The sequence below is a fragment of the Ochotona curzoniae genome, unplaced genomic scaffold (assembly GCF_017591425.1).
Source record: "Ochotona curzoniae isolate NIBS_2020 unplaced genomic scaffold, NIBS_Ocur_1.0 scaffold_4506, whole genome shotgun sequence".
Classification (NCBI taxonomy): domain Eukaryota; kingdom Metazoa; phylum Chordata; class Mammalia; order Lagomorpha; family Ochotonidae; genus Ochotona; species Ochotona curzoniae.
Genome location: NW_024467119.1, coordinates 48940027 through 48963637, shown reverse-complemented (window position 1 = coordinate 48963637; position 23611 = coordinate 48940027). Strand labels below are relative to the sequence as shown.

The window sequence follows — 23611 nt, the reverse complement described above, 5'->3', positions numbered from 1 at the left end:
GGGCTTCTACCTTGTGGAACCATGTCATTTCTTTTTCTCTGCAGAACCTAGGGTTAGACTATTTTCTTTTGAGATGTTTTAGCTGTCATTGACTGTCAGGGTCCCTTGACCAGCAAGTCAAACCCGGACACTTGTTGTCTTTGCGGAGCCTTTATTGTGGAGAAGACACAGCAAAACCGGCGCGCGGCGGGCGTGCGGCAGCCGCCGTGCAGCCGCGCAGCAGCCACACCATCGCGAGGTGCGCTCTCTCTCCCCGAGGTGCGCGCTCTCTCCCCGAGGTGCGCGCTCTCTCCCTCGGCGGGGTGCGCTCTCTCCGTCCGCGGGGTGCGCTCTCTTCCCGCACGGGGGTGCGCTCCCTCCCCGCGCGGGGGTGTGCTCCCTCCCCGCGCGGGGGTGCGCTCTCTCCCCGCGAGGGGGTGCACCCCCGCGTGGGGGTGCGCTCTCTCTCCCGCTCTCTCCGCTCTCTCCGCTCTCTCCGAGGCGCGCTCTCTCCTGCTCTCTCCGTAGTGCGCTCTCTCCCTCCGCCCCAGTTCTCTGGCTCCCTTATATGCTGGGTAACCCGGCCAATCAAAGTAAAGGTCACCTGTGCACGCAGTGGGCAGGCCAATCATCATACAGATCACGCGCTGTCCACGCGCCATCCACGCACCCCTGGGCCAATCACAGCAGACTTCCTGTAGCTTGTTTTGTCTAGCACAGGAGGAAGCGGCAGTCTGGCGCCGTCAGTGTAGGGTGTAGGATGCAGGCTCCCTACAGCTCCCCACAGCTCCCCCTTTTTGTTTTATTAATCACGGGACCGTGCCTGTCTTAGGTGTTCCGGAGTAGGCTCTCCTTACCCGTCATCAGCTAACCACCTGGCTCGTGGCGCCTGGCTTAGGTTGGTAGAGCCTTACCGGATACTTACCCGTCTTTGACTACCAGTCCATCATGTTAAGCCATTCCTCAGGGGATTCATGTCTAGTGAAGGCCATGACAACCTGCAGTAATAGCACCTGTTGCTGCTGCTGTTGCTGAAATGCGTCTGCATAGAGTGCGAATGGCCCAGGCTCTCAGATCATCACAAGCATGCATACACCAATCATTCCAGCCCACTGCTTAGCAAAGGATAAACACTTTAACAATCAATTAGTCCATGGTTCCGCAGTCATTAGTATAAGTCAGAAACAGATTAGACAAGTTCAAGCCAGGAGCCACCCTACAAGGGTGACAGTGCTCTGGCAGTCAGTCCAGTCTGGCGGCCATGACCATTGGCCCATACAACGAGGGAGGAGCTGACAAACTCCCAGTCACAAAATGGTTCCCGCATTGTGAGCGCTGGCAAAAAAGCGGGGTACCTGACCCGTCAGGAGATGTGCCCATCTTCCTGAGCTGTTCCTCCGAAATTGTCCAATGGTCTGGTTCGCCAATAGAATGCAAAGTCTGGTCCCATTTGTCCATGGCCGGCTTTGAAAACAAACCGATCCGTGCAATTGAATTGTCCGGTTCGTGGATGGCACTGTGGTGTTGTCTAAGGGCACCACCAGTAGTCCAATAGTCGCATCAGTGTTGAAGAATGGGGGCAGCATTGATGAGTTATTGGTCACCAGTAATGGCACTGGCCATGCCTTCACGATCGCCCATAGTTGAAGCTGTTGGCTCAGTGTTCCGGGAGGCAGCAGTGTTACCAGCAGGATCACCAGCCTGAGCGTCCAGGGCTTCATCTTGGATGTTGTCCGGCACAGAGGCTCTCACCACTCTCGTTAGGCGCTCTGGTATCCACACAGGGGCTTCTGCATCCTGCGGAAAAACACAAACTGCACCTCGCGTCCGCCTTAACACCGGATGCGGGCCCTTCCACTGTTTAGTTAACACATCCTTCCATATCACTTGTTCCTGAGTAATGCCGCAACCCAGGGCATGGCGTTCGGCAGCAGACCGGCCATCCAAATTTAACATAACTTGATCATGAACATCCCTGCAAATCTTTATCCATGTATCTAGATCTTTATGTTTCCAGGGACGGATGGCCTCACGGCACCATTTGTTAGCATTCTCGTAAGCCAGCTGCTTAACCAGAGGCATAGCCTGCTCTACATCGGGGAAAAGCTTTCCTGCTACCTCCATGAGGCGACTCACAAAATCAGCATAGGGCTCGTTAGACCCCTGAGTCACTTTAGAGATGGAAAAACGGAGGTCCCCTTTACTCTGTAGAGCTCGCCACGCAGTACGGCCTATTTGTTGAATCTGGCCATAAACTGGTTCAGGATACTCATGTTGATTATTGTTTCCTGCCCGAGCTCCCTCTCCCAGCAGCATATCGGCATTCCATTCCCTGTTTCCACCTTGTGCGTTACGCTGTGCCTGGTTCATGGCCAGTTCACGGTATGCGGCCCACCAGACCAGATATTGGCCAGGGGAGAGAGTGGCTCTGGCCAACTGTTTCCAATCATCTGGGGTCAGGGCATTAAAACTAATCTGTTCTAGCAGCGCGATTGTAAAGGGGGCATGCACACCATAAGAATCGACGGCTGTTTTCAAATCCTTAATCACTTTGAAATCAAGAGGGAGGTAAAACCGCGGCCATGGGGGGCCCGCCCCAGCGTTCCGATCCTCATGAACAGGGAACACCTGGCCGGGCTCCACAAGGTCCCGCCAGCCAAATCCCGCACCCCTCTCCGGCCACGCAGGCCAAGGAGGGGCGCTGGGGTTCACTGGTGGGTCACCCGTGCTATCTGCAAAAATGAAGTACTGTCTGTGCCTTTACCGGCATTCCATTCCTCTTCAGTAGCTTCTGCAGTAAACACTGCATGTGTACTGAAGAATTTGAATTTCCCATATTGTTACCACTTCTGGTAAGCTTACTCTTGTCGCTATCCCGCGAACCTAGCGTACGCTTCCCGCTCAAGGCGGCTCCCTGAGTCTCTGCTCAGCTCCTTTTCAAATTCCCCGCTTCCGCGGCTCCCTGAGTCCCTGCTCAGCTCCGTTTCGCGCTCCCTGCTTCCGCAGCTCCCTGAGTCCCTGCTCAGCTCCCTTTCGCGTTCCCCGCTTCGCTTACCTGTAGTTCCGATCCGAGTCACGGCACCAGATGTCAGGGTCCCTTGACCAGCAAGTCAAACCCGGACACTTGTTGTCTTTGCGGAGCCTTTATTGTGGAGAAGACACAGCAAAACCGGCGCGCGGTGGGCGTGCGGCAGCCGCCGTGCAGCCGCGCAGCAGCCACACCATCGCGAGGTGCGCTCTCTCTCCCCGAGGTGCGCGCTCTCTCCCCGAGGTGCGCGCTCTCTCCCTCGGCGGGGTGCGCTCTCTCCGTCCGCGGGGTGCGCTCTCTCCGTCCGAGGTGCGCTCTCTTCCCGCACGGGGGTGCGCTCCCTCCCCGCGCGGGGGTGTGCTCCCTCCCCGCGCGGGGGTGCGCTCTCTCCCCGCGAGGGGGTGCACCCCCGCGCGGGGGTGCGCTCTCTCTCCCGCTCTCTCCGCTCTCTCCGCTCTCTCCGAGGCGCGCTCTCTCCTGCTCTCTCCGTAGTGCGCTCTCTCCCTCCGCCCCAGTTCTCTGGCTCCCTTATATGCTGGGTAACCCGGCCAATCAAAGTAAAGGTCACCTGTGCACGCAGTGGGCAGGCCAATCATCATACAGATCACGCGCTGTCCACGCGCCATCCACGCACCCCTGGGCCAATCACAGCAGACTTCCTGTAGCTTGTTTTGTCTAGCACAGGAGGAAGCGGCAGTCTGGCGCCGTCAGTGTAGGGTGTAGGATGCAGGCTCCCTACAGCTCCCCACAATTGACAATACCATGAGTATTACCATTTTGCCCTTGGATGGACTCCACTCATAACTTTATATGTTTGTAAAAAGTTCATTGTAAGACTGCAATAATCTTTAAAAGGGAGGTGGGGTGGTTATTTAGTGAGTTTTAGAAGCTCCAGTCAGCAATCCAAAGGCCTTATTGGTGTGGCCTCAGTTAAGGCTGCCGTGCTGAGGAAGGCAGGAGAGAGGGCACATGGTGAGCAAGGGAGAAGGAAGTGTGATTGGTTGTCAGATTTTAAACAACAAGCTCTCTGATCAGAACTGTCTTTCTGGGACATTCTTCCACGGACGAAGAACCTGCAAGTAACTGGATGAAGTTTCTGCCCTCTGAGTACATTAATTTCTGGATATATTTGGTGAATTCAGGAGGAAAACCATGTTGACACTCTAGAAAATACTCAGATGTGTGCATGTCTATCTTGTATTTGGAAACTTACGCTTATGCTCATATTTGCCTGTGTATCTGTCTTCAATTACATATGAACAGATCCTGGGTCTTTTGGGTACTTTTGCTATGTAATGATGCTTAGTAGTTAAGAAAAAACACCATCCCTATGTCTGCCTCTAGAATGAATTATAAATGGTTTCTATAAATGGACAACTATCCACAATCCCTCCAAATTCAGTGATGCAGCTCATTTGGATTTAATATGTTTTAAGCCCCTCTGATTTTTTGTCATTGTCCTATATTTCTATAATAATGCAGTTTAAGTACTGCCCATTATTTTCTCCTCCTGGTATTTGATGATGATATATTCGATAACTAATAGCATCACAGGAAGATTGAATATCTGAATTGGTAGTAAGAGATCTCTTTTCATATATGTGTCTCTCTGAGAATCAGTGTCCAAATCAATTAAATGGATAAACACAAACCTTGCCTTTTCCAAACAGCTTTTATTTCTGCACTGCCCAACTGAGACTTCAAAGGATCATGTTATTTTTTTAAATCCACAATAATTTGTCTTTGTGCTCACCTTGAAACTTGCAAAGAAATGGCCATAGTTAATTTTCTCTCTGTCACACAAACCTAAAATAGAGTAGGTTCGTGTTATTTTAGGTTTTCCCTCAACCCTCTCATTTACAAAGCCGGCTCTGCAATCCTGAATCTGGAGCAGGATACTTATCTTTCACAGTGCCCTGGAAAGTCCTACTTTGCACAAAGGAGGAAGATGTGCATGCTAAATGCTGACAGGTCCTGAAAGACTGCAATTTCTTTTCTTTGTGAGGATAAACTTGCTTTTTAGATTCAACTGTTGTGCAATACATACAGTTTAACTACCTCATGTGTTCAGGGTAAACGCTGCTGATGAGTTTATCTAAATGCTTTCAGAAGGAAATTTGTGCTACATGTAAACAAGTCCTTTCTTGTCTCAGTGCTGGATAGCCCTGAAGACCTGGAAAAGAAGCGAATCTGCCGCATTATCACCCGTGACTTCCCACAGTACTTTGCCGTGGTCTCCCGCATCAAACAGGACAGCAATCTGATTGGTCCAGAAGGAGGCGTGCTGAGCAGCACGGTGGTGCCCCAGGTGCAGGCCGTCTTCCCAGAGGGGGCTCTAACCAAACGGATCCGTGTGGGCCTGCAGGTATGATCATGGCAGATACAGATGCAAATGATCTTATCCTGGATTCCAGTCCACTGATTACAAATTAGTTTTCCAAATGAGAAATCAAACAACAATGAATCAGGGAGTGGCATTTTGCAAAGTGTTTCAGCCACTGTTCAAGCTAACAGCATTCCACAAGGGAGAACCTGAGTTGGGATTCCAGCTCCATGAAGAGTTCCAAAGTCTTGTTAGTGTTACTCTGGGAAGCAGAGGTGATGACTCACATAGTTGGCTCTCTGCCACATGCATGGGAGATCCTCTATTTCCTGGCTCCCAGCTTCAGCCTGGCCCAGCGCTGGTTGTAGCAGGCGACTGGGGAGTGATAGAAGCACTTTGTCCTTTCCAAGCGCTCAAATGAAAATAACAACAATGCATTCATTCTACCTGAGTGAACAAAAGCTCTCTTTGGAGATCATAGGTCCCACAAAGTTTTATGAGAGCTTAGTTGCACTGCTAAACTTATGACTGTCAAATGTAAAGTCTACCAAGTGGATAGTTAGGTAGAGTGATGCTTCAAGTAAGACATTTGACATTACATATAATAACGTACTGTTTATTTTAATATGTTTTGTTACTTTGAAAAGGCTCAACCTATGCACTCTGAACTGGTTAAAAAGATACTAGGTAACAAAGCTACCTTCAGCCCTATCGTCACTTTGGAACCCAGAAGAAGAAAATTCCACAAGCCAATTACAATGACCATTCCTGTCCCCAAAGCTTCAAGTGATGTCATGCTGAATGGTTTTGGGGGAGACGCACCAACCTTAAGATTACTATGCAGCATAACAGGTAGGCCACATAGGATTGGGTTAGTAGAGAGCTCTTAAATAAGAAACTTGGATCCTTGCACACACTCCATTCTCTTTGTCATAAAGTACCTGCTGGGGCTATATGCATTTCTTCAAGAAAAGCACTTTCATTAACTATTGAGGTCAAGGGTGAAAGGAAATGAACTCATATTTACAGAACTTTTGTATTTCCATCTATAAAGTATTCTATATTCATTGTCATTTTTATGGTAGAACTTGAACCCTATTTGGCTGGAAAGGAAACCAAGGCTGAGAAGGGAAGTAATTTACTCAAGTTATGCTAAAATAATTGGCAAATTCGGATTCACAGCCAAGTCTAAACTTCAACCCCTTTGTTGAATAAATTATGTTTTATCTACTGGGGTGAAAAAGCAGCAAATAATTATACCCAGTAATTCAAACCAAGGAGTTGCTTATATTCTTAGAACTGGTTATGTCTGCCATTTAGCTATTGAACTAACTTTGGAAAAGAAGTCAAGTTTTTTTAATAATTAACTGAATTTAGGTCCTTAGTTGGCCCAAGGATCTAGAAATAACACAATTCTAAATGATCTTCAGAGCCTGGCCATTAGAATGAAAGCTTCAGAATGCCAGGCAGAGAATAGAACACCCAGCAAGAAGTTAACTGCCCTGGCTCTCATTGCTTGAAAGGCAGTGTCTCCTGTTTGTTTTCAATGTGTCATTTTTTTTTTTAGCACATTGTTTTAGTCATTTTGTTTCCACTGTGTCATTTTGAGGGATGGGCCGGATCATACTGGTGAACACAGCCAGAACCATAAAGCCTTTGTTTTATAGTTTGGAGTCTGGAGTTTTGCCTATTTTTTTTTCAACAATCCTATTATTTCAGGTGGAACCACCCCTGCTCAGTGGGAAGATATTACAGGAACTACGCCATTAACATTTGTCAATGAATGTGTTTCCTTTACAACTAATGTGTCTGCCAGGTATGGTTTCTGCACCGTGCAGAAGAGCCCCCTATGCTATTGTGCCCCTTCCTCTGAAAAGCCTGTCTCGTCTTTTGTTCTTAATTCACTGCAAGTGGTTTTTGGCTTAATTTTGAGTATGGTTGGCATTTACTTAGACATTTTAAGCTAGACCCATGAGCAAATGTAATAATGATAAAATGATAACAAAGCATTAGTCCTTCATTTCAGATCCATCTCACTTGGCTACACATTTCTGACTAGCTTTAGTGCCGCTGCTTATTTTTCCAGTCTCAAACACCTTAGGAATGATAACTTTCCTTTGTCAACAAAATAGTCTGAATTACTCTCCCAACAGAAGGATAACAAACAGTGCAACCTTATCAGTTTGCTAAATGGCTTAAAAATGTCAACATTTCTTAACTATCTTTAACACACTTACATATCACCCATTTGTGTATTACACCTCTTTAAAATGCTGAAAGTGTCTGTTTTTATTCCTTATGCACATATTAACTCAATGTGTTGATATTACTTCCCATTTCTTGTGATGTTTGGCTAATAGCTGAAGTTTCTTCATATTTATTTGTGATTTAAGTAGGCTAAGAGGAACTATTTTACAAATGAAAAAAATGAACTTGAGGGTGATTAAAACATGTAAATTCTGGTTCAGAGTGATTATAAAACACATAATGATAATGAAAAACAATACACAGCAGTACCAGGAGTGGTGGTGTGTATTTGTTGTTCCAGCCACAGGGCTCAAGCACTGAGACTGCAGTTCTGTGTTTCATTGCTTTCTGCCAATCATGTATCTGTATTCTAACGTCAGAGGATGACACGTTCTGAAGCAGCATTTATAGACTAGAAATATATACAAGCGTTCACAGACAAAAGCAGTGGTAGATAGCATTTCCAAGAAGAGGTGACTTGTATGATATATGTTAAAATTTTAGTGGCAGATAAAAGTGAAAAGAGAATAAGGTGAGCAAAGATGCAAAGACAAAAGATGGATGGTGTCTTCTGGGATAGCAATGATGATCCATATTGTCTAGAATTCAGAAAGAATGCTAAAATACTGCTTTACATCACTATTTAATGAAGGTCTCATATGCTATATCAAGCAAAAAAAGTCCCTGTATAGATACAACTTTTATTGGGCAATTAAAGACATACAAAAAGGCTTCCATATTTATATGAAAACAAAGATGCTACAATAAATACTATTTTTAAAAAGCATTTGTGGTAAAAGGATCTTCAAGAAATCCATGGAAAATACTTAATATGGGGGAACAACTCTGCATACACTTTACATCAAACTAATTCACCTTTTAATATTTTCCATTAATTTTTGAAGTAGCCTCATATGTAGCAGCTGACCTTAAAAACTTGTCAATTCTGTTTCATCTCATAAAACTGTTCTGTCTTCCCATTTATCTTCCCATTTTTCCTGCTATCTGCTGTTCCCCTTTCCTTTTATCTTTCTCTCACAATCTTTCTTTTTTCCTTCTTTTTCCAAAACCCACATGATGACTACTTGGATCATGTTGAAGGTGCTGCTTTTATTTCTAGTACTATGCTTTCAACTGTGGATAATTGATTTTTTTTAAATTCCCCTTATAGGTTCTGGCTCATAGACTGTCGTCAGATCCAAGAATCTGTTGCCTTTGCTTCACAAGTGTATAGAGAAATTATCTGTGTACCTTATATGGCCAAATTTGTAGTGTTTGCCAAATCGCATGACCCCATTGAAGCCAGGTTGAGATGCTTCTGCATGACTGATGATAAAGTGGACAAGACCCTGGAACAACAAGAAAACTTTGCTGAGGTGGCCAGAAGCAGGGATGTGGAGGTACTGTGTCAAAAAATAACTAAGCTTTGTTGTAATACCTTTATTAATAAGTTATATTTTAAATAGAATGTAATAGAGTCATGAAAAACAAAGATTCATTTCTATGTTCATTAGTTTGAAGGTTACGGTCCTATATCAGACAGTTCTAGTTAGTTTGAACTTAGACTGTAGTGATGATCACAATGTATCTGAGGAAGCAAAAGGATATATTTAAAGATTTTTGGGAGTAGAAATCATGAGTTATTTATAAACCCAAAGTACATGACAATACCAGTTTGTTGTTTTTAGCTTTTCTTGCTCTTCTTATTTTTTAGCAGTTCAGAAAACAGACTAGGAATTATATCCTTTTGTGTACAAGTCGAAGTAGGATAGCTAATGTTTTTCTGTATTACTTTTTTGTTATTTCAGAATTTTTCATGATAGATCTACTGATATTGGAGTCAAGTAATCTGACTCATAGCAATGTACAATGTACCTTTTAGATTTCAATATGTACTGAAGTCGTGGGGTATCGTGGTGCATATGAGAAAGGAGAAATTAAATCTCACCAAGTACTTTAAAATTCCCTTTACTATTAAGAATAGAAAGTGCTAGTCTTTCTTTGCTAAAGATATAATATCAATTGACAATTTAAAAATTGTTACACGTTGATTTTAATAACTTAAAATTCCAAGTATTGTAATCACTTTTTAAAAATAATAAGTTGTAATGTACCCTATTTTATTTCTCTTTTTTATTAAGGTATTAGAAGGAAAACCCATATATGTGGATTGTTTTGGCAACCTGGTGCCATTAACCAAGAGTGGCCAACATCATATATTCAGTTTTTTTGCTTTCAAAGAAAACAGACTTCCTCTCTTTGTCAAGGTAACGTAGATATATAATTTTACAATCCATTTTATTCACATGGAATAAAGGTCTCCAGGTCCCAGGGAAAGATGGGAATGGGAAATGTTTAATGGCTACAGTTTATGTTTGGAAAGATGAGAACTTCTAGATAATGGTGATGAGCACATTACCTTTGGAATATGCCTCATGCCACTGCAAAGTACACTTAAAAATGATAAATGTTTGTGTGATGCCTATTTTGATACAATTTTTAAAAAGCTGAATTCAACTTTGGGAACTCTAATGTAGAGCATGATAAATCACTAATAACAATGTGTTGTGCACTCAAAAATTTTAAGAGAACTCTTAAGTATCCTTACTCCACAAAAAAGGAGTATAATTAAGATGGGCGATGGGTATGTGATTTAGCTTGATGGTGTTAATCACTTCTAGTGTGGACATAAACCAAATGACCATACTGTATACCTTCACTATGTGAGAAATAAAATTAAAAGGCTGAAGGATTTTTTAAAGGTCATTTAGATAATAGCAGGAAAACAGAAAATAGAGTAAGACTTTTTTCAGCATTTTTCAACATTCACAAATGGATTTTGTTTTCCTGTTTCTAATATCATCTAACTAAAATAATTAGTGTGGGTGAAGCATGTATGTTGTTCTTGTTCAAGGTACGTGATACAACTCAGGAGCCTTGTGGACGACTATCATTTATGAAGGAGCCCAAATCCACAAGAGGCCTGGTGCATCAAGCTATTTGCAACCTAAACATCACCCTGCCAGTTTATACAAAGGTATTGTACAAATGTACTGAGTCCAATTCTGGCTCTTTTACTATTTCAGATCCTTTACTGAACACATGCACATACAACAGTCACTTCTGGTTCCTTTTCAAATTTATAATCTTCCCCTTGAGTAAGGAAATAAGTCTTTTTGCCCTTATATTGTATTAAATACATTTGCATGAGAAAATTCGAAGTTTAAAATTGATTTCTGTGACTTAATTTTTAAAAATGAAATGATTGACTATTTTTATGTGCTCTTTTGAGATTTTACCGATGCTTTTGACGTGACAAAACCTTAGAGTCCACTGGCTTCTGCTTGTGACAGATTCATAGATGAGTCATACATGACTTAAATTGACGAGTCTCATGATGTTTTGTATTTTTTCTAAAGTAATTGTCTGTTGCTCTCAAAACCTATCCTAAGAATTTCCATTTTTTCAATTGTTTTAGTATTACTACTGTAAAACATCACCACCATTTATTGAAAGTAATTTTGAAACACTGTTGGAAACAAAAGGGGCTGGCATTGTGACGTGGGGTTAAGCCACTGTGTGTGATGCCAACATCTCGTGAGTGTTTGTTGGACTCCTGCCTGCTCCACTACTAATCTAGCTCCCTGGGGAAGCCGGGGAAGATGACCCAAGTACTTGGATCCCTGTCAACAACATGGGAGGCCTAGATGGAGTTCCAGGCTTGTGGCTTCAGCCTGGCCCAGCCCCAAACACTGAGGCCATTTAGAGAGTGAAACCAGAGGATGAGCAAACCCTTCCTATCTCTCTGTCCCCATCTATCTGTAACTCAGCCTTAGACATAAATAAATTTAAAAAAAGCTAAAATAATATGAGGGAAAAATCATTAATTTATGAACCAAAGTCTGTTCACAGGTATTGCTTTGTAGTCAAACTTCTCTACATTTATTCCTTGAATACTCTGGAAGACAAATGAATAAATTAAATATTGTGCATAATCGCCTTTTAAAATTATCTTAAAATTTTTTTAACCAATGTACATTTTTACTAGGGTGCTCCTTATGTCAGACCGTGGGTGGGTGCAGGGTTACCAGTGTTAATGGTCTAGGTGCGGAAGGGAGCGGGAGCTGACCCACTGATACCTGGAAGAGAAGTAGAGATAAAAAGCTCCGATCTTGAGCCAGAAAATAAATACCTTCATGTACTTGTTTTTCACCTACCAGGCTTTGTCAAATTATGTGCTTTGCTTCATTGTTCTTGTAAATAATCATGCAGAAAAAAGTCCATTTTGTTATTTTGACATTGTAAATTGTTACAGAATGACAAAAATAAAGTGAAACATCCATATAAGAGAGCTTCAAAAAGTTCATAAAGTATCTGTTACGAAACCCCTAAACACACACTTCAAAATCTCGTTACACTAAAGCTTAACTTTTCAGTTTATTTTTCATGGGCTTTTTGAGGTACTCTCATGAAAATGAATATATCCATGTTATTCTGAGAATGTCAAATAAAAATCACAAAGAAATGTGTACTTCTGTGGACAAGACATCTGAGTGATCCGTTAAGGTAAATGAACTATGTCCGATTCTGGTGAGCTTCCAACGCGCTATTAAAAAACAGTATATTTTTATTACATCTTATTTCTATGTCCACAGTCATCAGAAACAATTATTTAAAATGCCATGAAGGTCCAGGACAACTTTGTATTTAGCAACAGAAAACTAAAAACAATATGCCAAATATTGCACTTCAAGGTACACTTTGAAATTTAGTACCCCTTTATTTTTGCTAAGCTGCCTAAATATTGCCTGAGGATTGAAAATATTTTCACCAAATGTTGACTTCTAGCTTTAACATTTTCAACAGACATCTGTAGTGAGTTGAATACCATCATACGCATTTCTATAAACAGATGATGGCAAATTTATTAGGTGTTCAGCTTTGAGACTGCTGGCAAGCTTTGAAATTAGTGTGTTTACAACTTTGGCTCTTTTTGCTCTTGACTCTACACACTTGTATTTAAATGAGTCCTCTTTGATTTTTTTCTGTCTGTCTTCTGTAAACATTAGTAAGAAAGAGTGTACTGAATGTTTACATGCCAGCTGATGTTCGATGGCCAGGCTTTTGAGCTTTTCTTCTAAATCATCTCTGCTCTCCCTTCTCTTTTCCCCTTCTTGCATGGCATCTTGGGTCGACCAGGAATCAGAGTCAGATCAAGAACCAGAGGAAGAGGTAATTTCATGACAATGTCACTGGTTAATGATTGTGTCATTGCTATAACCACTCGTAAGAGCACTTGATTAACCCATGTTCTTCAAAAGGGCAGGCAGTCGCATTCAGTAATGCAGGAGATAAAATTTATCCACCTCTCTGAGTTTGTTTTTTCTTCCTAGAAACCAGCTTCAAAGAATTTTAAAGTTCCCCTGTAAATAATTGTCTTCTCTGCATGCAGCAATATGTATTTCTCTGCTAACCATGGGTACTTGAGCCACATTTTAGCAATTCTCAAAGGTTAATCTTGAAGATGTACGGAAGTCAAAGGTTTCTTTCTTTATGATAGATGCAAGACATGATTACCTGATTTTTAACTATCATATCCTCACAAGTTCCAAAACAGTTTTCAGAGGCTATATTCCTGCGTTCTAGCATCTTCTTATTTTTAATTTGTAATACAGACTTATTTAAACATTTCTCATGTTCAACAACAACAACAAAAAGGTTTTTGGGCTTTTCAGCTACTTTTTTCAGAATAAAATCCGGAAACCAAAAACTTTGAAAATCCCTCAGACTAAAATGCTGTAAGTGATATTTGGTTCATCCATGAGATTACAATAATGTCACAGTGTAGAATTACATTACTGAGAAGCATTTCCTATAGAGGCAAGTCTTCACCAAGTGCTCAGTGTACCTTGTTACCCCTAACCTTTCTTAACCATCCTAAGAGGTATGTGCTAATGCATCATGAATGAAAAAAATAAGCCTTAGAGGTATTTTCTTGGAAAAAAAAGCTATTTGAGCTACACTTGTTTTAACATTTAGCATTGTTTTCCTTATAAAGATCTGAAACCAGTTGTCATAATAAGAAATGGAAGAAAAGATTAGAAAACTTTGTATAGTTAACTAACAATCTATCAACACCTATTTCTAGGATAGACAAACGACACTGTTCCTACTTAGATATAAAGATTTTAATATAGATATTTTCTGAGTGTTTATAATTACTTGAAGTACAAAAAAAAGCTAAGAAAAAATATAATCAATATCCTTGTACTTAGGATCTTAAAAATGTAAGGCATTACGATAGAGGAGCCCTCTGAACTCAGTTTATTCCTGATATCTTGGCAGTGGAGCAGGGTGAGAGGGGAGGTGCACACCCAGTGTCCTGCCTTAATGGCCACATACATAATCAGCGTACAATAACATTGTAGACATTCTTGTTGTCACTGCACACTCCCTGTCCCTTGCACCCAGCTTCTCTCCTGTATGCAATGACCCAATCCAGTACAGCTGTTAAAACCATACCTATACATCTTCTTGAAGAGCAATAATACTTGGATAGCAACCTTGCTGCATCCACGAATAAATCTTTCACCCCAAATGTATGAATTTCCTATTGGACACTTTGAGAAACTCCATAGGGCAAAAGATCCCTCCCACTGGGATTCTTTCTGCCATCTGGAGTGCTGACTTGTTATTAATGATCCCAAAAGTACTTCTGTATAGAATGTCACACCCTGGCATGCTGTTCTTTACCCTTCCTTTTCACTACTAAATTGACACTTTAGTTTAATAGCAACTTCACATTTTTCTTGACCTTTTCCCTTATATGTGCATTTCTAACATGAAATATGCCCTGAGTTCTGTCTTTCCAGAGATAACATATTAAAAAGGACTTCCCCACCTGTAGTGTCTAGAAAAGTCTTTTTTCAAAATTCCATTAAGAATCACTGAGACTCATTAAGAACTGCAGCAAATTCCTCCTTTTTCTGATGCCACCCCTGTGTTTCTAACTATGACTGGGAGCTTATTCTGCACATCAGGAGTTGTAAGCCAAGATGTTATTTGTAATCATCCAATTTATATATGTTTTCTTTCAGATCGATATGACATCAGAAAAAAGTAAGATTTTAAATAAAACTGGTTTGTTTGCAAGCTGGCTATAATGAGAGAAGCATGCATTAAGATGCAACCTAGTTTCCATTACTAACCACTGTAATGATTACATTTTATCCTTATTAATCATTAATAAGTATCTATAAAAGCAGCTTGGCCAGTTAAATTACAAATGTATCTAATTTGTGAGCTAATTAGCAGTAAAGCGCAATTATAATTCATTTAAGCATTCACTTTCTTTTGACATCCCTGTTAACCCTGGTAATGCTGTTATGCTTGTTTAGAAACCCAACCTACCGTTTTGTCCATTTGTTAGCATAACATTGTCACCTCATTATTTTTTAAGCACTGACGTGACAGTATCACTTTTAGGTCAAGCAACAGTGGTTTGTGCAGAGTTCATGGTTTTTGTAGGATACACCTGCAAAAGTGATACTGTCAATAATTCTTAGCTGAAATTAACCTTCCCCTGACCTACTCCACCCCTCCCTCCCTTGCACCCCTTACTGTGGTGACGTGTCACTGAAATCTTTAGGGCTGAAATCTAACAATTTTTTTTCTGAAAAACTCTCCTTTAAAAAAAAAACACAAGGAGCCAAGAATGCACAAATTAAACAGCCTTGGATGAAATTGCTGAACTGCATTAATATCACAATGATATTTTATTATCAGGTTATTGTAAAAATAACCATACAAATCCCAAACCTGATCTAGAGTGCAGAGAACTGGCGTTTACAGACCTTCAAAGAGCCATGCCTTTCAGGTTTGGAATACTCAGTTGGCATGGCTTGCTGATTGGCTTATTCTCAGTGACTCTCATTTCCTGTGGGGAAACTCAAGTTGAATTTTGTAGGTTTTTTGACTCCTCCCAAATTATGACTTTTAATGTTTGTTTTAAATTTGTTTTAATTTATTACATTTCAAAGAGATATGCTGGAAAGAAGAAATCTTTGAGCCATATTTAATATGGACATCTGGCCCTATACAATGAACTGAGGGTTTTTAATCTTTAGTATATCATGTTTCACTCCCAGTTATTGGGATGGCCTTAACAGAGGTTTATCCTCACTAAATCTTTATTTGTGATTGAATATTTGAGATTCTGGTGAATCTTAAATACTGAGTGAACACTCAAAGTCTAATGTTCACTGATTTGAATAGATTGAAGAAATCTGATTTAAACTATGTTTTTATGATTTATATATGCATAGTCATATACTGTATCTCCTAAAAAAATACACATTCTCTCAGGGGAAGGCAGTTTTGTTTATATGATATTATAATTGCCTTCATTGATTTCTGATGTTATTTCTGAAGATAATTTTATTCTCCCATTTCTTCTTCAGAGCTATTATCCACATTTACTTAAATGGTTTTCTTCTGCCACCTGAACACAAGCTAGTCAAACTTGAATATCATTCTATTTGATTCAGTTAATAAAATAAAAAGGTGGTACCATAGCTATGATACCATAGGTGTCATGAATGCTTTAGACGTTTCACATAGTAACTCATTTGGTTTTAAATTGAAGGCAATGATTGAATAACGTTCATCTGGGTAGAAGATTACCTTTAAGGAGGGCTCTGGTGCAGGCTGCCTCTCCTTTTTATTTATTTATTTATTTATTTTTTATTTATTTTGCAAGTAAGTCCAAAGAAGTTTGAGTTTTCCTCCTTTGCTTCAACAGTTGTGGGCTCCCTGAACCTAAGCCATGGCATTGTCCATACCAATGGGTAGGGAAATAGACCTACTTCACCACAGTAATGTTTCACACATCTGCTCTAACTGCTCACTCTCCCCCTGCCCGTGCTTTTCTGCAAGGTGCCTCTCCCAGCAGTTTTATTCCACCTTTGCTTTGCATGGAAATAACTTGGCTTACATAAATTGTGCGTGTGTCCCGTGTGACTGTCTCTGATTTGGGTTGCCATGCCTCACCTTTTAACTTTGGACTCACATATCAGTTTTATCACGGTTGTTGTTTCTGTTGTTTTCTTTCCTTTCTCCGCCTCCTTGGTCTGTCCATTTTGTGTCTAAACAAGGAGGTTGCTCCAAGGAAAGGCCCATGCCTCTTAGCACAAGAGTGTTTGTTCCATCGTTAGGTGTGACTTTCCCTTAGTTGAAATGCCGGTTAGCAGCTAATTCAGATACATTTTGTCGAGTGATTGTATATGGGCAGGATGAAATGTGCTAAATTCCATATTTGTCTAGGATTTTGAATGTATGCACACTCTAGATGTTAGTCTGAGTTTGCTACTACTGGCTTTCTCCTAGAGGAAATCAACTTTCTGCAATTTTTAATGCTTTTATCCATTTTCCCCATGTTTTTATTTTTTCCAACATTGATCTGTAACATCTAAACAATCTTGAGATACCTCTGTGTAATTTCACTGCGTTCTTTCTTTGTTTTGATTTGTGATAGTTTTATGTGTGTATGTCTTGATTATTTGTACTAGCTTTGTTGTATGTGTGGATGTGCTACAAGTGAGAAAATTAAGCAAGTTATTTCCTGCTCATTTTTCCTTTTCAGTTTTTTTTCCGTTAGCCTTGCTTTGCTCTTGTACCCTGAGACCTTGTGGATCCGCCATTCCCAGCCCGTTTTGTTGCCCTTCCCACCACGGCAGGAAAAGACGCTGTCTCGTTTCAGTCCTGATTGCATTTGCCAATATCTTTTTTGATTTCCATTTTACTTTCAATGTTTTTCATTTACATCAAAGATGATGAGACAGAATCTACAGAAACATCTGTCCTGAAAAGTCACCTGGTTAATGAAGTTCCTGTCCTAGCAAGTCCGGACTTGCTCTCGGAAGTTTCTGAGATGAAACAAGATTTGATCAAAATGACTGCCATCTTGACCACAGATGTGTCTGATAAGGCAGGTTCTATTAAAGTGAAGGAGCTGGCGAAAGCTGCCGAGGAAGAGCCAGGAGAGCCTTTTGAGATTGTGGAAAGAGTGAAAGAGGACTTAGAGAAGGTGAATGCGATCCTGAGAAGCGGAACCTGCACAAGGGACGAAGGCCACGTGCAGGGCTCTCAGTCTGAGAGAGAGTTAGTGGAGGAGGATTGGGTTATTGTCAGTGCTGAGGAAATACAAGAGGCTAAGCAAAAAGCACCTGTAGAGATCACTGAATACCCGTGTGTAGAAGTTAGATTAGAGAAGAAACCCAAAGTCAGAACTGAGAAAGACCCGACTGGGCTAGTGAACTACCTAACAGAGGATCTCAATTCCTATGAGTCTTCACATGAGGAGACCCCTCAGACACAGACCACTCAGGACACTTCCGGGGAGCAAAAGGAGGCTCCCTGTAGTGCCAGGGCCTCCGCAAGTGGAGGGAAGGATGTGCCCTCTGAAGAGACACAAGCCACATCGAAGCAGCACAAGCCGAGCTTGGGCATCAAAAAGCCTGTGAGACGGAAATTAAAAGAGAAGGAGAAGCAGAAGCAGAAAGAAGAGGGTTTGCCAGACAAAGCTACAGACAAAACTGAACTGAAAAAAGGCAGCTCAGAGGAGTCATTAGACGAAGACCCAGGTCTGGCCCCTGAGCCTCTTCCTACTGAGAAGGCCACATCTCCGTTGATTGAAGAAACTCCCATTGGTTCCATAAAGGACAAAGTAAAGGCCCTTCAGAAGCGCGTGGAAGATGAGCAGAAAGGTCGGAGCAAGTTGCCCATCAGGGTTAAAGGCAAGGAGGATGTGCCAAAAAAGACCACCCCCAGGACACACCCCACTGTGTCACCTTCCCTCAAATCAGAGAGGCACCCCCCGACATCCCCTTCCTCCAAAACAGAGAGACACTCTTCTCTTTCTTCCTCTGCAAAACCAGATCGGCACCCTCCACTGTCGCCATCAAATAAAACTGAGAAACACTCACCTGTGTCCCCATCCCCCAAGACGGAAAGACACTCGCCAGTGTCATCATCAGGTAAAGCCGAGAAGCACTCACCTGTATCACCCTCAACCAAGACAGAAAGGCACTCCCCTGTGTCATCTGCAAAACCAGAAAGACACACACCTGTGTCCCCTGCAGGCAAAGCAGACAAACGTCCACCTGTCTTGTCCTCTGGGAGGACAGAGAAACATCCACCTGTGTCACCTGGAAAAACAGAAAAACGTCTACCCGTCCTGCCCTCGGGAAGAACAGAAAAGCATCCAACGACCGGGAAAACTGAGAAGCACCTGCCCGTCTCACCTGGGAAAACAGAGAAGCAACCACCTGTATCTCCCACCTCTAAAACAGAAAGAATCGAAGAAACCATGTCTGTCCGGGAGCTGATGAAGGCCTTCCAGTCTGGTCAGGACCCATCAAAACATAAAACTGGACTCTTTGAGCACAAAGTGGCCAAACAGAAGCAACCACAAGAGAAAGGGAAAAACCGGGTCGAAAAAGAAAAGGGGCATACAACAAACACACGAGAATTGCAGAAAACGGAGAGCCAGACAATCAAACGTGGCCAGAGATTTCTGGTAACAGGAACTTCGGAACCCAAAAAGGGAATCCGGGCCTCCAGCATTGGATTCAAGAAAGAAGATGCAGTGGGAGAAAAGGAGAAAGTGCTTGGGCCCAAAACAGCTGAAGTTGTCCAGTCAACACCAGAAGAAGAAAGCCACAGAGACAGCGACATCCCCAAAGAAAAGATGGCAGATGAACAGGGAGACATGGATCTCCAGATCAGCCCAGACAGGAAAACATCCACCGACTTCTCTGATGTCATTAAGCAAGAGCTGGAAAACAATGACAAATACCAAGAATTCCGCCTAAGTGCAGAAACCACTGAAAAGGCCCAGCTGCACTTAGACCAAGTTCTCACCAGTCCTTTTAACACTACATTTCCATTGGATTACATGAAAGATGAATTCCTCCCTGCTCTTTCTTTACAGAGCAGTGCTTTGCCTGGCAGTTCTGAAAGCTTGAAACATGAAGGAACTATGGGCTCTCCTTGTGGCAGCCTCATGGAGGGTACCCCACAGATCAGTTCAGAAGAAAGCTTTAAGCATGAGGGCCTAGCAGAGACCCCCGAGACCAGCCCAGAAAGTCTTTCTTTCTCACCAAAGAGAAGTGAGGAGCAGATTGGGGAACCAAAGGAAACCACCCAGTTAGAAACACCAATAGAAATTCATTCAGAAAAAGAACATCCCACCACCAAAGATGTGATGGTTGATCCTGAAGGACCAAATTCCATAGTTGCTGAGAGCTCAGAGCCCTCTTCCGAATATTTGCGGGAGACGGCTGCCCCAGACCCTTCTGCAGATACATGTCCCAAACCAGAAAGTGATTACCCTGGAAGTTCTAGTTTGACAACAGCCAGTCAAATACCCAAGTCATCCCATGATGCAAGTCAACTTACATGTGGGGATTCAGCCCACCACAAGACACAAACTGACATTGAGACTCGGGAGTCCTCAACACCTTGCAATGAGAGGAAGGCCCCACCTGATGCTTCTGCAAGGGCAGACACAGAAACTGAATCAAAGCCCCCAGGAGTCATCAGAAGTCCCCAAGGGTTAGAACTTCCACTTCCCAGCCGTGATAGTGAAGTGCTCAGTCCCATGGCTGACGAATCATTAGTAGTAAGCCACAAAGACTCTCTTGAAGCCAGCCCTGTGCTAGAGGATAACTCATCACACAAAACTCCAGATTCTCTAGAACCAAGTCCTTTGAAAGAATCTCCGTGCCGTGACTCTCTGGAAAGCAGCCCTGTTGAACCAAAGATGAAGGCTGGGATCCTCCCAAGTCACTTTCCTCTGCCTGCAGCTGTGGCCAAAACAGAACTCTTATCAGAGGTGGCTTCCATGAGGTCCCGGTTGCTCCGAGACCCTGACGGCAGTGCTGAGGACGACAGCCTTGAGCAGACATCGCTCATGGAGAGCTCTGGGAAGAGTCCTCTCTCACCTGACACTCCCAGCTCTGAGGAAGTGAGCTATGAGGTCACACCCAAAACCACAGACACAAGTACACCCAAACCAGCTGTGATTCATGAATGTTCAGAGGAGGATGACTCTGAAAATGGTGAGAAAAAGAGGTTCACGCCTGAAGAGGAGATGTTTAAAATGGTAACCAAAATTAAAATGTTTGATGAACTTGAACAGGAAGCAAAGCAGAAGAGGGACTGCAGAAAAGAAACCAAGCAAGAAGAATCTCCTTCAACCTCAGACCCAGATGCTGAGTGTTCAGCAGATGGAAATGAACCAAAACACGTAGATAATGTGGATGGCAAAAGTGATGTCCCTTTGTTAGTGACTTCAGAGAGCAGAAAGATTTCTTCCTCCTCAGAAAGTGAGCCTGAATTGACACAGCTTGAGAAAGGTGCTGACTCAGGGCTTTTACAGGAACCAGTTATTCGAGTGCAACCTCCTTCCCCACTTCCATCCAGCATAGACTCCAACTCAAGTCCAGAAGAAATACAGTTCCAGCCTATTGCTGCCAAACAATATACTTTCAAGATGAATGATGATACTCAGGAAGAATCACATACATCAGAAAAAGAAAAGGATTGTGAAACCCATTTAGCCAAAGACAATCATAAGATTTCCACCATTGACACAGATAGGCCTGATGATGATCTTAACAGAGTTGCTGATCAGCCAAAAATCTGTGATGGCCATGGATGTGAGGCTGTGAGTCCTAGCAACTCAGGCACGCCTGCCTCTTCAGCTCTCCAGAGTATAACTAGTGCGGATGTTGAGGAACAGCTGGCCCTCCAGAAGGAAGCATTAGCTCTCTCTGACACTGACAAGAAAGACACAGGAGGAGAACTGGAAGCATCTGTGGTGGACTCTCCACAGGCAGACTGCCCTAGGGAAAGCTCTCCATCTTTGTCCTCTTTGCCTCAATGTCTAGGATCTGAAGGAAAAGACTGTGGTGTAGACCTATCATCCACATCTTCCACTATGAAAGAGGAGGTCATAAAAACAGATCAGGCTTTTGAGAGCCTATCAAAAGACTGTTCCACTCTAGACTCATCTATGACAATGCAAACAGAGGGATATTCTGTGAATAGTCCCACATCTGACCTGGCTGACACTAATGAAACCTACGATCCTCAAGTCATAAGCCCTTATGAAAATGTTCCCCCCCAGTCTTTTTTCCCCAATGATGAAAGCAAACTGCAAATGCATGCAAGCCATACTACAAGCTCTCACTCCTCTGAAGTATATTCTGTTACCATCACATCCTCTATTAATGAGGTCACAGTGGAAAGCACCTGTAGTAGAACTGTTTCTGGCCAAGAATCTAATAATGAGAGCCAGAAGACAGAGATGGAATCCAAGCAAGACAGCACCAGGTGGGAAATGCAATCAGAGACAACTTTATCATCTTCAGAGCCTTCTGTGCTAAATACAGCAGTCATCAGTGGTGAAAAAATAAGCCAAGTCATTATCACAAAAACGGATGTGGATTCTGATTCCTGGAGTGAAATTCGAGAAGATGATGAAGCCTTTGAGGCACGAGTGAAAGAGGAAGAACAAAAGATATTTGGTTTGATGGTAGACAGACAGTCACAGGGTACCACCCCTGACACCACTCCTGCAAGGACTCCAACTGAAGAAGGGACCCCAACAAGTGAACAAAATCCATTTCTATTTCAGGAAGGAAAATTGTTTGAGATGACTCGAAGTGGTGCCATTGATATGACCAAACGCTCCTATGCAGATGAAAGTTTCCACTTTTTCCAAATCGGCCAAGAATCCGGGGAAGAGGTGCTCTCTGAAGACGTGAAAGTAGTGGCTGCTGCAGTTGGGCCCTCACAAGTAGAGAGAACAGCTGAGTCACCAGCACTTTCAGAATCAAAAGAAATGGGGGATGATGAAGCAGACTTAGTTCCAGATGATCTGAGTGAGGAATCAGAGGACATACCTGCCTCAGATAGTCAACTCAGCTCCCAAGTGGGCATTTCAGCTTCCACGGAAATGTCCAGAGAAGAGGATATTTCTACAGGGACCAAGGACCTCCCTACCATGCAAATGGAGAATGTACCTCCTGTGTCATCTTGCCCTGATGCCCCTGAACCAGGTACTCAGGTTCAGTTAGATTTCTCCACTGTTACCAGGTCCATATATTCAGGCCGAGATGATGATTCTCCCGATTCTTCCCCAGAGGAACAGAAATCAGTGATTGAAATTCCTACTGCATCAATGGAGAATGTGCCTTCTGCTGAAAGCAAATCCAAAATTCCTGTCAGGACTATCCCAGCCCTGCCCTCTGCACAGAATGAGAGTTCACTCTCTGAAGAGTTTCTCTCCAGTCTGGATAAAGAAAATAAGGAGGATGAAATAAAACCAAAGTCCAAAATCCCCATCAAAGCATCTGTCCAAAGAGTGGAGCAGCAGCTCTCACAAGCAGACTTGACTCTGCAGAAGATAGCAGCTTCTCAGGGACAGGACACAGATGATGGAAGCAAATCTGAATTTGATGACAGCCCTTTGGACTCTAACATCAGATGCCCAGTAAAACACATAGGTGACACTGAAACAGAGGTAGAGACCAGAGAGGGGGCAGAGGAGCTTGAGTCAGAAGAAGGGGACACGACACCAAAGATATTTTCATCCCGATTGCCAGTTAAGAATAGAAGTAGCGCATCCTCAGGCAGTGGGGGCTTGAGCCCCACTAAAGAAAGTAGGGAGCATTTCTTTGACCTGTACAGAAACTCCATCGAGTTCTTTGAGGAGATTAGTGATGAGGCTTCCAAGTTAGTGGATAGACTTACACAGTCAGAAAGGGAGCAGGAAGTAGTTTCAGATGATGAAAGTAGTAGCGCCCTGGAAGTTTCAGTAATTGAAAATCTGCCACCTGTTGAGACCGAGAACTCAGTTCCTGAGGACATCTTTGACACAAGGCCCATTTGGGATGAGTCCATTGAGACTCTGATTGAACGCATCCCTGATGAAAATGGCCATGACCATGCTGAAGGTATTTGCCAGCCAC

At 42.7% G+C, this 23611-nt stretch overlaps 1 protein-coding gene across 7 annotated transcripts in view; it reads left to right on the top strand.

The window, feature by feature from the left end:
- ANK2 (ankyrin 2) overlaps positions 1-23611 on the top strand; it is a 306741-nt gene that overhangs the window by 260388 nt on the left and 22742 nt on the right. For 4 of the 7 annotated variants that reach the window (XM_040966592.1, XM_040966591.1, XM_040966589.1 and 1 more), the window contains 8 exons: positions 5161-5372; positions 5978-6182; positions 7050-7146; positions 8749-8977; positions 9719-9844; positions 10492-10614; positions 12777-12809; positions 14675-14696. In XM_040966592.1, the coding sequence (XP_040822526.1) occupies positions 5161-5372; positions 5978-6182; positions 7050-7146; positions 8749-8977; positions 9719-9844; positions 10492-10614; positions 12777-12809; positions 14675-14696 (1047 nt within the window). Of the gene's footprint in view, positions 1-5160; positions 5373-5977; positions 6183-7049; positions 7147-8748; positions 8978-9718; positions 9845-10491; positions 10615-12776; positions 12810-14674; positions 14697-17404; positions 23597-23611 lie in introns of all 7 variants that reach the window. The other 3 variants (XM_040966587.1, XM_040966586.1, XM_040966588.1) reach the window with 1 other exon arrangement.